The sequence below is a fragment of the Peromyscus eremicus genome, chromosome 22 (genome assembly GCF_949786415.1).
Source record: "Peromyscus eremicus chromosome 22, PerEre_H2_v1, whole genome shotgun sequence".
In the NCBI taxonomy this organism is placed as follows: Eukaryota; Metazoa; Chordata; class Mammalia; order Rodentia; family Cricetidae; genus Peromyscus; species Peromyscus eremicus.
In genome coordinates this window covers 28,156,801-28,170,868 of record NC_081437.1, presented here as the reverse complement: position 1 = coordinate 28,170,868, position 14,068 = coordinate 28,156,801, and the positions used below count along the sequence as shown (strand labels likewise).

At 41.9% G+C, this 14,068-nt stretch overlaps 1 protein-coding gene across 1 annotated transcript in view; it reads right to left on the bottom strand.

Moving 5' to 3' along the window:
• Positions 1 to 827: 827 nt before the first annotated feature.
• Positions 828 to 14,068, bottom strand: part of Apob (apolipoprotein B) — a 37,074-nt gene continuing 23,833 nt past the window's right edge. The window contains exons 24-29 of the mRNA XM_059248518.1: positions 13,530 to 13,675; positions 12,359 to 12,732; positions 4,415 to 11,869; positions 3,771 to 3,885; positions 3,483 to 3,666; positions 828 to 2,626 (exon numbers count right to left, since the gene is read on the bottom strand). Coding sequence (XP_059104501.1) covers positions 1,040 to 2,626; positions 3,483 to 3,666; positions 3,771 to 3,885; positions 4,415 to 11,869; positions 12,359 to 12,732; positions 13,530 to 13,675 — 9,861 coding nt within the window. The 3' untranslated portion in view covers positions 828 to 1,039. The remainder of the gene's footprint in view (positions 2,627 to 3,482; positions 3,667 to 3,770; positions 3,886 to 4,414; positions 11,870 to 12,358; positions 12,733 to 13,529; positions 13,676 to 14,068) is intronic.

Here is a 14,068-nt window from a genome sequence, read left to right as displayed (position 1 = left end):
GGGTCATACTCTTCCACTGGTTTCTAATGCCATTGATGTGACGTGTCATTTGGTCACCTCCCCACTCGTCCCAGTGGGACTTCTGTTGCCCAGGTGCTTTGCAGCTTTCCAAGAGCTCCACTTAGAGGCAGATAAACATTGCTCACATTCAAAATCAACCTTTGCAACGAATGCTCCTGGCAGGAGTAACCCTCGGGCTTTGCTGACACTTGGGATTGTCAGATACCGTATTTACGGCAAGAGAATGTGAGGCTGTAAATGCATGTTTGCTTGCAGAAGTGCTTAGGGAGTCCGTGTCTCTTTCCCACTCATACCTTTTTTTGCTTTGAATGAATGAATCCTGGCTAAGCTGTAGGGAGATGTCTGGGGTGTCTAGTATCCTCAACCTCTTGAGTCTAGTACTCCTAAGTTATTCCCTCTCTACTACTAGTAGGCCAAGTCAGATAAAAGTCTAGTTGGTTGATCCCAGATTCTAACAGAGAAGAATCTTGCCCAACAGACACAGACAGATTTTCGAGGAAGATTGTGTGGCACTTAAAGACATATGACGTACATGTGATGTTCTTCAGGTTAAATTTATACAAAACTCTTTTCCTGTTCACTTAGTTAATGTAGTTATTGAGATCAATTACCTATTTTTCTAAGAAGAAAAATATTTTCCTCCACAACTTCTCCCTTTATTTTTATCACTAAAATGCGAGTGTGTGTGTCCTTGTGGAGGTTAGGAAGGCCAGAACCTTTGAATTGATTGTTTTAATACAAATGAGCCAAGCTGAAGGGTATGATGCACAATAAAGAAGTCATTTATTTGTTCACCCCCTCCCAAGTTTAACAAAATAACTCAGATCTTGATTTTTCTCTAACTTGTAAAAAATGTGTCTTCCTGAGTTCTTGGTTCTTATGCCAGCTTGGTTGTAGGCCTAGTTCACACGTGCCTCTTACTGTCGGCTGCAGGGCTGGCTCAGTTGGATGGTTTTTATAGTAGTATGTCAAGTCTCCTACTATGTGAAAGTTTAATTGGAATAGATGAATAAATGAATCAGAAAGTGATAATCAGTTCTCCTGGGGCAAGCTTAATGTAGGGGCTCACATTATTGGCTGTGGCCACCTGCAGCTCTTTCAGCAACTCGGTGATGTATCTTAGAAACTCGTGGTAGCTTTGAATGGACAGATCAATCAATCTTGTGGACTCGGCAATGAATTTTTCATAGTAATCAGAGAATTGGTCAGAAAAATCCTGCAGTTTGGAACTGAGCTGCTGGTGGTACTCAGAAATGGTTCCCTTCATTGCAGTGAGCCAGCTTTTAATTGTTTCCTTTGCCATAATAGAAAGCTCTGCAATCTTCTCCTTCCCCTTTCCATTTATATCAGCAAAGATGCTAAGACATTCTTGGATATCCCTGGTCATGAATTGCTCAACTTGATTAGTGATTTTAGAAGAAAAATCAACAGCCCTGGCACTGTGTTCAGAGTAGAAATCCCTCAGGATAACTAAGAGGGACTTGATTAGGTCAACCACCTTTTCTTCTACTTCATAATATTTTACTGTCCAGCCAACTATGCTTGGATCAAAATACTCTTCACGAAGAGCCTTTATGTACTGATGGACCTGCTGTAGTTTGTAAGACCCCTCCTGAAGTATGCTTTGAACAGAGTCATTGAAATCACTGAAGATAGGATATAGGTCTTCTCTTAGGAATTTGAAAGCATTTGGGATATGTATTTTGAAGATCGTATTGATATAATCAGTGAAGCAAGCAGACCCTTTGTTGTTTAGGCATTGAATTTTTTCTTCTGTGATATCTAAAGTTCTCTCCAAAATGATCTGAAGATCACTTAGTATTTCTGTGAAGTTAGTATTCTGGAGGGCTTTAGAGTACTCTTGGATTAAATCTGATAAAATGTCTAAGAGCTTCCTGTACTCCAGAATCACATCTGGTAGATTCCTGGCTTTTGAAATAAAAGGAAATTTAAATTCTAGGTCATTGATTAAGCCCAATTTCTCAACTAGGTCTTGGACATAGGAAAGCAGTTTTTCTAAACTGCCATAGATACTCGAATATAGCTGAGACAGTGACTTCAACGTTTCCCTCATAACCATCGTGCAGAGTTCATCGATAGTATATATTCCGCCATTACCTGGGAGCTGGAATGTATTGTTTTTCAGGAAATGAATGAATGAGTCGGTGAGAAATGTGACTGTCATGTGGTACTTGTGAGTAATATATACCAGGCTGCCTACCACCATGTCCTGGAGTCTCTCAGGGATGCTTTGGCCCTCTTGAGCCAACATTTCCTCATACAGATGCTGGGTCTTGCCTTTCCACTCCTGGAAGGCATCATGGGCTGCCTTCTGGAAATCCATGTTCATTTTATAAATCTTCTTTCTAGCACTTTCAGCATTGTTCTGCAGACTCCTCCTTAGCTCTGAAGAAGCATTTCCCAGGTAGTACTTATTGACATAATCATAGATAGCCTCTGTAGCCTTGGGCACATTGCTTTTTAGGGAGCCCAGCAATCTGGAAGCTGCCTCTTCTTCCCAGTTAATTTTGATGTGCTTTCCATCCTCAGACTTCTTGAACCTCCACTCAGTTTTGAATAGGCTGAGTTTTCTGTCTCGAGGGGACTAAAACCAGAAGAATAAATCAGATGAAAACAGAACATACTTTCAATGACTCTGATTATATAATATACTACACTAAAATTTCATTAGCACTTAAAAGTAAAGACCAGAGGAGGGTCTTTCATATTCTGAAGGGGGATTTAGCCCTCCTTTGTTAGTTCATGTGTGTGTTTTATGGTTAAATAGGCCCGCTGATGTTAATTTCTCTTTATCACATGCTTCCTAGAGGATCAAAAGGTATGTGTTATATCTATTTGGTGGCATTTAACACTAAAGACTTTTTGGAATGGAAAAATGGGAAAAGGAGGAACGAGGTAGGAAAAAAAACCCACATTCTAGAATAAAGAAGAAAAAGTCCAGCTCAAGGGTTCTAACTTCAGCATTCACCTGCCAAGCTAATGGCTGGCTTTAGGCTTATCTCCTTGTAGCAATGTCATCTTTGATTTGGTCCCAGTAGAGCTTATAAATGACATCATATGAATTTGATGTACCTCAGTCTAACAATTTCACTGTGGAGAAGAATTATGAAGCCTCAAAAAAGAAAAATCCACAAAATATGATTTAAAAACTATATACGTGGCAGAGTTTGTGCATGTCTTAGGAGATGAGGTATTGACTCTTGTCTTTGCCCAGAAAGCCATAAAATAATAGTGCTAATTGGGTCTCATGGGTGTGTCTAATAATTAATCTCAGCAAAGATGTACTGCAATGTTTTAGGACGGTAGTACCTCAATGAAGACATGTGACTTGTCTTTCACCTAGTTTGAGAATGCTGTCAGAGAGCCGTCTAGAAGGAAATGAAGCATCTCTAGTTCTCTACTTGCTTTTGAGCACATGATACTCATCAGCTGGGACCCACCTGAGGGAGGAAGTAGACATTCAGCTCCACACTCTGGTCATCTCTGCTTGACTCCAGACCCACAGTGCCTATGGCTGGGGAGGCTGCTGAGGCAGACAGACTTTTCTCATCTTCTTTGTAGTGCAGATGGAGCTCAGTCAATACTGGACTGGTGATGTCAAGGTGAGCTTCTCCCTGCCAGACCCTGAAATCAGAAAAGCAGATGAGTCATAACAAAATGGGGCCAGAGATAGCAAGCATCTCAGCAAGTTTTGAAAAGATTGCCAAGTGACAGCAAAACTCTCATACCAAAGTCCTTTATATACACCGTCATCCTTGTACTCCACATTGAAGTCACGGTGTTGAAGTGTTCCTTTGTTCTTACAGATGAACATATGATCTTCAATTTTGTGTGTTCCCACAACTGTATAGGAGAGATTTTATATGTCATTGGTACATCATTGTAAGTGTGTGTGTGTGTGTGTGTGTGTGTGTGTGTGTACTGAAAACTTGGACAGATACCTTAACCAATCACCTAACTTAAAAATTTAAAACATACCATGTGCAATTTGTAGATTTTTTTTAAAAAGTACTATTATTCTTTTTTGTGGTAGTACTGGGGTTTGAACCCAGGGCCTCATACATGCTAAGCCTGTTCTCTACTACAGAGCTATACTCCAAATTCCCATGATATTTAAAAAATAAACAGGAGGTATTATTAGTCTTTAAATTATTACAGAAAAAGCTGTTTTCTTTCAATTTGTTCTTCAATGTCAGTAGGTTCTAGTTTTGTTTTAAAAATATATGGTGGAACATACACATTCCCCTTTTCATGCCACATTTTGCTACAGATAACAGTTGTTCCTTTAGTGTTAATTAAATATGTCATTATTTACTCAAAACTCAATTGAAAACCCACAGTATCCAGGAGAGTTGGAAGAAGGTTTCCTTACCTTTTAGCTCATACTCGAGAAACTGCCAGATTGAACTGCACGTGGAATCCAGGGAGGTTTCAACATGATCTGCTTTGTTTTTCAAACCAGCACTCCAAGTGACATTGTACACAGGAGAGGCCACCCCAACATGTGCAGTCAGTGCTCCAAAGAAAGGAATAAAAATTCCTGCAGGTACAGAGAACTTGACGGATGGGATCTCAACGGTTTGCTCAGGCAGGGTGATGCTAGGCAGATCCACACCTGCAATCATGTTGGCTATCTCATTCAGACGCAAGCCAGCATTGCCAACTGGAAAGCTCTTTGGAAGTGTGAACTGGGACACAAGGAACTGAGCTTCAGGTATAGTTACCTCAAAAGCAGGAACAGAGGAGTCCTCCTCCGGTTTAGAGTATTGTGTTAACACATCAATCCCAGGGAAATTTACCTTGGGGAGCATTGTTAGGTTGAGGGTAAATGGTGAGGTACTTAATTTCTTATAGATTTTTATTCCACTGAAGTCATTTAATTTCAGCCCTGGTATAATAAATCTATCAGCCAGTTCTTGCACAGGGAGTGAGAAGAGATAGCCATTGGGGTTTTTGGTATACACAAGGGATGTTGAAGCCTGAAGATACGGTCTCTTTCCATCCATTTGTAGGAGTTCCTGCAAGCTCTTGCCATATACTGGTAGAAAGATGGTTTGTCCTTCTGTGGATCCTGCAATATCAAGGCGTACCTCTTGTTGGTCATTGGAGAACTGCACATTGTGCTGAAGGACCTGTGAATGAATCTGGGCTTCACTTTTCCAGATGACTTTCTGGTTCTTAGTATTGGCTTTCAGGGTCACTTCCTGGTCAAAGTGATGGAGATCAAGAAAGGAACTGGGTTGACTCACATGAACCTGTAGAAGGGTTGACATTGTCCATGGGGAGAGCTCCAGGGTGGCTCTGCACGTTTGCTTTCCTTTTGTGACAAAGAAGCTGTCTACCTGCAAGTGGTTTTTAACACTGTGTTCCCATGTGGTGTAGATGCGTCGGAGAGTGGCTTCCCCAGCAAGATTTTCTCCTACTTCAATGTTCCAGATACCATCAACTACAGAAGCTCCTTGTAGCCTTACTGAAGACCGAGTACCCTTGGAATTCAGGTATGTGTTGGCCTCGCTGGCAACACTTCCTGAATATTCCTGCGAAAGGACAGAACCTTTGATATTTCCTTTGGTGGATGACTCAATGGAAAAGTAGGAAGTGAGACTTTCCAAGCTGAACTTGTGGTCGATACCCCCCTTAGCAGCGGAGTGCAGCTTTGAGGAGTTGAAGTCGTAGTTTAGTTCAATGGATGATGAGAGAGTAGGCTTTGACTTGGCATTGCCGTTAAGTTCCTGCTTGAAGTTCATTGTTAAAATGGGAACATGGAGGCTTGCGGTTGTTTTCACGGATGCTTCTATGTTTTTCTTGGTTAAGCTAAGGGTGCTGTCGTGATTGCCTTTTACATATTTGTTAGCGAGAGAGACAGCTATGGCCAGTCCTCTTTTCTGCGTCAGACGTGAAGTGCCCTCCAATTTGTACTGCAGGGCATCCGTGACAAACGAAGAGGAAGAGAGGAAACGAGCAACAATGTCTGACTGGTTATAAAGTCCAGCATTGGCATTCAGCGTGATGACACTTGATTTGAAAGAAAAGTCATAGGTAAAATTGCCCAGGGCTGGAATATAAATATTGTCAATAGGGCTCAATTCCTTGAAATCTGGGAGGGAAAACTTGAGTAGATTCCTAGGGACATGAAGTACCGGCAGCTCCAGGGATGGCAGCACTAACCTGTATGAAGGCACGATGACATTAGGTCCTGGAATTGTGACACTTGGGGTGCTTATTGCTTTGGGTATCACATGGCTGGAGGCCATTGTCTCTACAGCAAATGGAGACACTTCAATGTTGACAAATGGGATAGTGTACCCATGACTTTGGAAGGTCCTGGGGGGCTGAACGAGGGAATTTTCTGTTTTGTACTCATCAAATTTAATTTTTGCTTCATTATAGGATGTGGTAAGAAAATCTAATGCACTGTCTCTGACTTTCTCAAATTTCCTGTCCCAGGAGTTGACTTTGTTGAGAATAAACTCATAAAAAGTGCTCAGAGGAATCATAAAGGCATGCCTGTCTCTGTTCTTTTTATATTGAGCCTTTACACTTAAATCAAATGATTGCTTTGTTGTCTTCAAAAATTCTTTCAAGCCTGTTTCTTCCCATATGGAGAAATCCTTCAGTAAGGGAGTTGTGAGCCCTATATAAGGTAGAGTAATTTCAGGAATTGTTAAAGGTATAGTTAAGAAATCCAAGTTGGCATCTCCATTCATCCCTACACGGGCTTCCATGTTGTGTTCATTGTTAATAGCAGAAAAATTTTGATTGTATTTGTACTGATTGAATCTAGCACCCGCTTGCCAGCTTGCTTGCTGGGCATGAGGGCTCAGAAATAGTGCATAGTTATTCAGGAAGTCTATTTTCCCAGTCAACTTTAGTGGAAAACTAACTTTCAAATTCCCTTCATTATTTGTGGATGCAGTAATTGTAAACGGGTGTGCCGAAAAGAAAAGAGAATTTTTCAAAGTCCCAATAACTTTTCCATGTAAGTCAGCATTGTGCTCCCCAGTCATTTCTGCCTTTGCGTCTCTGAGCAGTACTGTTCCCTTGCCAGTTAGAATGCTGGAGCCCACGTGCTGAGATTCAACTTTCGACTCAACTGAAAACTTAGAATAGTTGAGGAAGCCAGATTCATATGCCAGTTTTTGGATGACCCTCAGGTGCTTGCCATTTATGTTATTAGACAGTCCAAAAGAAGCAATGGGTCCTTCTACAGTGAAGCTAATTTTGGATGAATGTATGCCCTCATCTGAGAAGTTGGGACAGGCCCAATTCCATGACCCTGTCCCTGAAGAAGTCCATGCCACATGTCCAGCTCCCAATAGTGTCTTGATTTCATTGTTAAAGGAAGCCTTACTGGAGAAGTCCAGCCTGGGGATACTCAACTTGTGAAAGTACTTTGTGTGACTGTCAAGGGTGAGCTGATTGTTTATCTTGACAATCATACTGTTATTAAACTCCACTGTATTTTTCTCTGTGTATAAACTGGCAACAGTGTCTGATTTTCCCTCAATGGCCTTTCCAGAAAATAATATCTCACCCTCATGCTCCATCCTCACATGCTTACTGGAGAAGTTCATAGATTCCTTTAGGACCAGAGGGTTAGGATTAGGGTTTATCTCCAAGAACTGAGCTTGTGCTTCAAAATCAAAATTGAGAGCTTCAAATTTGGACTCTCCCATAGCAGCGACAGAAGCCACAATCTCTGCTCTGTTCTGTGAAGTAGTTACATTCTGTATGTTGGCATTGGCATCTAATGTAAAGAGGGGAGACTGGATCTTCAGGATGCCATGAAGTTTGCCAAAAGCAGGTATTTCAATTGTGTGTGAGAGGCGAGGGAGCTGGAATTCTGGTATGTGAAGATCAGGAACTTGAAAATCTTTGAAATTGACATTTGGGATTGTGAATCCTGGAACTGTGATTTCTGGTACATGGAAGTCTGGCAGAGTGAGTCTTGTAAGAGGGATGTTCACCATCTCCAGATCTCTCAGGTACACTTCTGGAAGAGGCCACTGTAGCTCACTGCTCAGCATTTGGTCAATAGTTCTGATAATCTTTGCTTTTATTTCCAGCAAGTCTATTGTAAAGGAGGGGATATGAAAGGTATTGAGGAGAGTGAATTCTGGGGTAGAAAATCTTGATGGGACCTTTACATTCTTCAACGTTTTGAAGTTTATCTGAATTGATGGGATCCTCAAATCTGTCAGGGGGACTATGAAGTCAGGAGTCTGAAAGTTAGCTTCTTGGAGAGCACGGAGACTGACCTCAAAGGCAGGCATGGTCCCCAGAAATGTTCGGATTTCGGGGACAGTGAACCCTTGTTCCACCAGCCTTTTCACACTCTCAGCCCAGTTTTGGATAGAGTATTGCTCTGCAAAATCTGTAATGTTCTTAGCAGTTAGAATCCACCAGTCAGAAATATAGGTGATCAGTGTATTGTACACTTGGCTTACCAGGGATAAGAAGTGTTCGAGTTCCCACTGAATGTCCATTTGATAAAGTCGGTCTCGCACATCTTCTAGAGTGTCTTGGAAATGGGCTTTTATGTGAACCAAAGCATCCTGCAGCCAATCAACAAACACGGTTACTTTGGTGTCCTTGAGTCTTTCCAGGTAGGTGGAGACCGTGGCTTTGAAGTCTCCTGCCAGCAGTTTCAATGCTTCAGTTTTCTGTGGAAGTTCAAGAGCTTGGATTTCAGCATTGATTCTCCGAGTCACCTCACGTATTTTGCTGTTGGTTTCGTCTATGAACTGGTGATAGTCAAATGCTTTTAACATCTTCACCAACATGTCAAGATATCTATTTAGTTCTTGGATGACATTTTTGAAGGACAATGCTTTCAGCCACTTGACAGCATCATCAATAAACCCAACAAATTTCTCATAGTAATCTCTTATCTCAATTTGTTGTAGCACATTGCTTAGTTTCTGAAGAGCCTCACTCAGGCTGTATCTGTGGGCCAATGCTACTGATTTATCCATTAAAACCCGGAGTTGCTGGTCTACTTCATATTTCTCAATTAACTCATGGACTATAGCTCTAAAAGTATTGATTTTCTCAGTTACTTTAAAATCCTCAATAAGATTCCTAACAAAGTATTCGACACGCTCAATAATGTCATTTATTCTTTGGAATAGAATTGCAGTTCTCAATTGATCTAAATGCTTGGTGACATCAATGGCTTCAACCTGTTGTTTCAAGTCTGCAGCCAGCTGTTGAATGTCTATAGTCTGAATCTGTGTCCTGAGCTGCTGCAGTTTCTCCTGGATCTGGATTCTGATGTGATATTTAGTATCCACATTTTGGACCCAAGAGGCTGCACTGCTGCCAATTTTGTTAAGATCAACATTTTCAACAAATAAATACAGGTTATGGATTGATTTTTCTAGATTTACACGGATATGATACTGTTCATCAAGAATTTTTAACGTTTCAATGATTCGATCAATGATCTGAGCAACAGCTTTTTTAAAATCCTGTGGATCATAATTATCTCTAATATACTGATCAAATTGTATCACGTATGTCTCAAGTTGAGAAAGTTTTTCATTGAAGTTGATTTTGGCACTATCTAATGCAATTAGTACATCCTTGTCTGTAATTTTATAATTTTCCATAAAAGCAGTTATTTTTTCCTTGGCATTGGTTACTTGTCTCTCCCAGTCAGATGCATTCAGATAATCATGGATTTGCCATGGAAGTCTGCTCAGGGCTGCTTTGTACTTCCTCACAAACTCATCAATATTGATGCGTTGCAATTCTCCCTGCATGGCTTCCAGTAGAGTTATAATTCCTCTTCGATTTCTCTCCAAATACTCTGGCAGGCTTTTAAAGAACGGGAGGCTGATGGTGTGAACATCCTGGTTCTTATCATACTTCACAAAAGCAACAATTGTGAATTCTTGGGGCTTGTCCACAGCATCATTTATCTCTAAGTCATTAAGGACATTGTCAGGCTCGCTGTGGAAAAACGGCACTTTAATTGGTGAGTACAGCCCAGAGAGGTCAGCCCGTCCACTAAGCTCGACACCGATTTTGTCTTTTGTGTTGTAGGCTTCAAAGTCCTGGCTGTATACCTTGTCATTCAGTCTGGTCTTGAATTTCCAGCTGCTTGTCTGCTCCGCAGGTGTGAGCAGGGCACTGACTGTATGTTCAAGACCGGTACTGATACTGCTTTTGTACACAAGATCGTGGTTTGTGGATCCTTTGAAGTCATGAGAGAAAGTGAGTGCCACAGGTTCTGCTTTCAGCACGAACTTATTATACAGCTGTCCGGTGTGTTCTCCCCAGAGAGCCAGTTTCCCATCTCCACTCGTGTGTGCATCGATGCCCAAGTGGAATGGTGCCAAAACCAAGTGGAAAACATTGTTAAAGTGCAGTGGATCTGAATTATAGTTGGTGGTGACATCCACCGAGGAAGCCAGCCCATTGATGTCTGCGTTAAGCCGATGGCTGAATTCCACGCCCTGAACCTTGGCGACAGTGTCCGCTCTGTAACTTGCTACTATTAGGTCGGCATAAGAGATGGTATAGATGTGTTTTAGCTCATGATTTTGATAGGTTCCTTTAAAGTTGCCACCCACATTGAGCGTCAGTGGTTCCAGCCGTAACCTCCCACTGTTGGCCACATCTAGAGCGTTGTATCTCAAGTCACTGCTTACAGCAGTTACGAAAGAGTAGGGCTGCAGCTGCAAGTTAAAATTCTGCTTATAAAACTTGTCTGCACTGTAGATGTTGTCCATTTTTGAGGAGACGTCCAGTGAGAGACCTGCAATGCTTAGACTGTGTGCATGTTCGAGTTTCATTTCAGCATAAGAACCCATCATGTCATTGGACAGCCTCAGGCCTTCTCGGGTGAGTTTGAAGTTGAAGATGTTTTTGCTGTCTGCACCCAGAATCATGGCCTGGTAAATGCTTCCCAACGATAACTCCGTGAGGGCAGCCTTCCCATCCAGACTGAATTTTGCGTGGTGTTCCTTGAAGCGGCCGTTTGCTGATAATTTCATGGATGCCCCAGAGAGACCCAGCTCTGCATTCAACTCATTCTCCAGCAGCAGGGGGCTGTACTTCAAGTTGCTGGTTGCACTGGTGGACAGTCCATCCCGGGCAATCTTTAGTGTTGCCTTGTGAGCGCCGGTATTAATTTGGTCAGTGCCCAAGATGTCAGCATTTAATTCCATACCCTGGGAAGTGACTGATCCAGAAAGGAGGGTGACAAGCCTCAGGGACTTGTAATTGGCCTGATGTTCAGAACGTAGTGATGCACTTTGCTTAGAGAATGTCATGTCCAGCTTGTTAGAAGCAGCGAAGTTCTCATACTGTCCACTGCTGTCAGATTTCAGGGTCAGCTCATAGTTTTCATATTTCAGGGAAGCGGTGTTCTTGAATATGCCATCTTGCAGATCGGAGGTAGAGGTGAGGGAGAAGGTTCCATCCTGGTACACTCCCACTATCTGGTTGGTGCCCTGGAGGTAGGTGGAGTTAAACCTCATGTTGGATTCCCCACTCAGCTGGCCGGTGGTAGGATCTCTCTCACAAGACAGGCCATATCTGCCTTGAGCATAAAATGAGGATGCTCTGAACTGTCCATCAACCTTGATTTCTTTGACGTACAAATGCTGCTTCTTTTTTGAGTCCAGGTGAACAGTAGCAGACATCTGTGGTCCCAAGGCACTAGATGCTTCAAATGTTAGCAAACCTTTTGAGACTGGGGTGTTTCCAAATTTTTCTACATGACTGACTTTGAATTTTGAATCTAGAAATTTGTGATGTAGAGACCCATCACACGACAATGTGAACGTACTCTGGCTGTCATATGTTGTTTCTCCAGATCCTAACAGAAAAATTAAAGATACTGGTTAAATTAAGCAACAAATTTCCAGAATAACCTTTATGTTGAAAGTCAACAGGAACCTCATACAGCTGGGTCAATTGTAGTAGTGGCATTTGTAATGTATACATGAAATATGAAGTCAAAAGGCATTCCTCCAGGAAGTCTTCCTGGGTTGCTGCAGACCTTGTTGGGTTCCCTTATCAAATGTTTCCACTGCACCTCATACCATATAGTATATACTGTATCATAGCATTTCTTAAACTGAATTATAATTGCTCGTATATATGGCTGCTTTATTGTTACTGCCTAACATAGTATTGAACCCTTACCATATGCTTAATAAATATTTTTATTAGTTGAATGAATGAAAAGACTTCCAGGTAGCAAGAAAAACATCTATAGGAAGCCTATATTCTTTCCTCCTAGAGCTCTCCCATCAGGGTGTGTGATACATTAGCTCCATGGACCCTTTACCTGAGCAGGCCTCACCTTGCACGCTGTAGGAAAACAGGTCAACCGCAGAATCAGCCTTCATGCGGTACTGAGCCCGAAGGCTGAAGTGGTCTTTGCTGGTGTTGCCACCAGTATAGGAGGCTGACCAGTTGTACAAGTTGCTGTAGACATTTGTGGAAAGGTCTAGAACACCCAAGAGAGGCACTTGCAGTTGACGTGTCTTGGGGATTGTAAAAGCGGGGACCTGGAACGTTTGAGATGGCAGATGGAATCCCACAGACTTGAAGTTGAGGGCTGGTGTTCTCACACTCTCTGGCATCCTTAGATCTTTTGAAGACTTGCCACCCAACGGCAAAGGAATGTCCAGTTTTATGCTGTTCTTGTTCAATGTATATTTGACCCGGCCATCGCTGAAGTGAACAAAGACAGTGTCCCCACAGTCAGACATTAAGAACTCAAAACTCTCTGTCTTGACTCCCCATTTTCCCTAGCCTACTACGTTCCTTTCACCATCATATTTCTTATGCCCTGGGCCCTTTCCTTTTCCCTCTACCTGCCAAACACTTCCAAAACCCTCCCAAGAACCACCTCTGTATCATTATGATCCCTTGGATCAGTTTCAAAGAGTGCATCCTAATTTTGCTTATATATCATTTATTGGTTCATTTGTTGGTGTATACAAGGCCTATCTCTGGCAGAAAGGATGAAACCTTAACCAGTTTCTGTCTTCTCACTGTTTCTACTCTACCATTTTGCATATAGTAGATACTTGACACTCATTTGCTAAACCTAATAGAAGCAACTTGATATGTAAAAGAACACAGGTCTACGAGTTCGTAAAGGTAGATGGTAGTTTTAGCTTCCACCAGTTGGGAATGTTATCTTAGAATTAGCCTCTCTGAGTCTCAGTGATGTTATTTGCATAGTACCCTTTCTGCTGAACCCCAGAAATGGCCTTGGGTATCAAACAGGCTTTGTAATCTTTTCAGTAAATACATGCAGCTGACTATGATGATGATCTATAAGAATAAAGTAGGTGGTATTTGTTATATTTTAATAACCATTCATTGTTATTCCAATGTATATTCCAAGTGCTTAAATAAATTTCTCTGAAATTTTTCAACAGGAAAGTCTAAATCAGGCTAGGTAAAATGTTCCCATTCCTTTGCACAGTACAAAGATAATGCTCCCCGTTTTCCCCTCTTACCTCTTTAGAAAGAGGTTGTCTGGGATGTGGAAGTCAGGCAATCCCATTTTCTGGGGGTTCAACTCCGAGAGGCCATTGAGGTGATCCTGTAACATCTGGGAGTAAGGAAGACCCCTGGATGCCATCTGAAGCCATGTGTTTGTTGCCTATAAAACAACAGAGAGTTTGAGAGCAAGAAACGGGTCTCAGTGGGTCTCCAAGTACAATTATCGGGAGCGGAGAGTTCATGTTTGTAGGTCAATTATCAAGCAGGGCGATGCCCTGAGAGTTAAAGGTAAGTTACAGCAATGTATGGATTTCTAGTGACTGATTTCTCTGTATTTTATTTTCACTCATTCATTTGTGTGTGTGTGTGTGTGTGTGTGTGTGTGTGTGTGTGTGTGTGTAGGGTGTAGTTGTGTGTCCATGTGTGTGTGTATGTGTGCATGCATTTACAAGTGTGCATGAAGGCCAAAGGCCAACCTCAGATGTCCTTCCTTCTCTCATACTGTTTGCCTAGCTTGTTGTTTTTAGCCAAGTTCTCTCCCTGGGACCTGGGG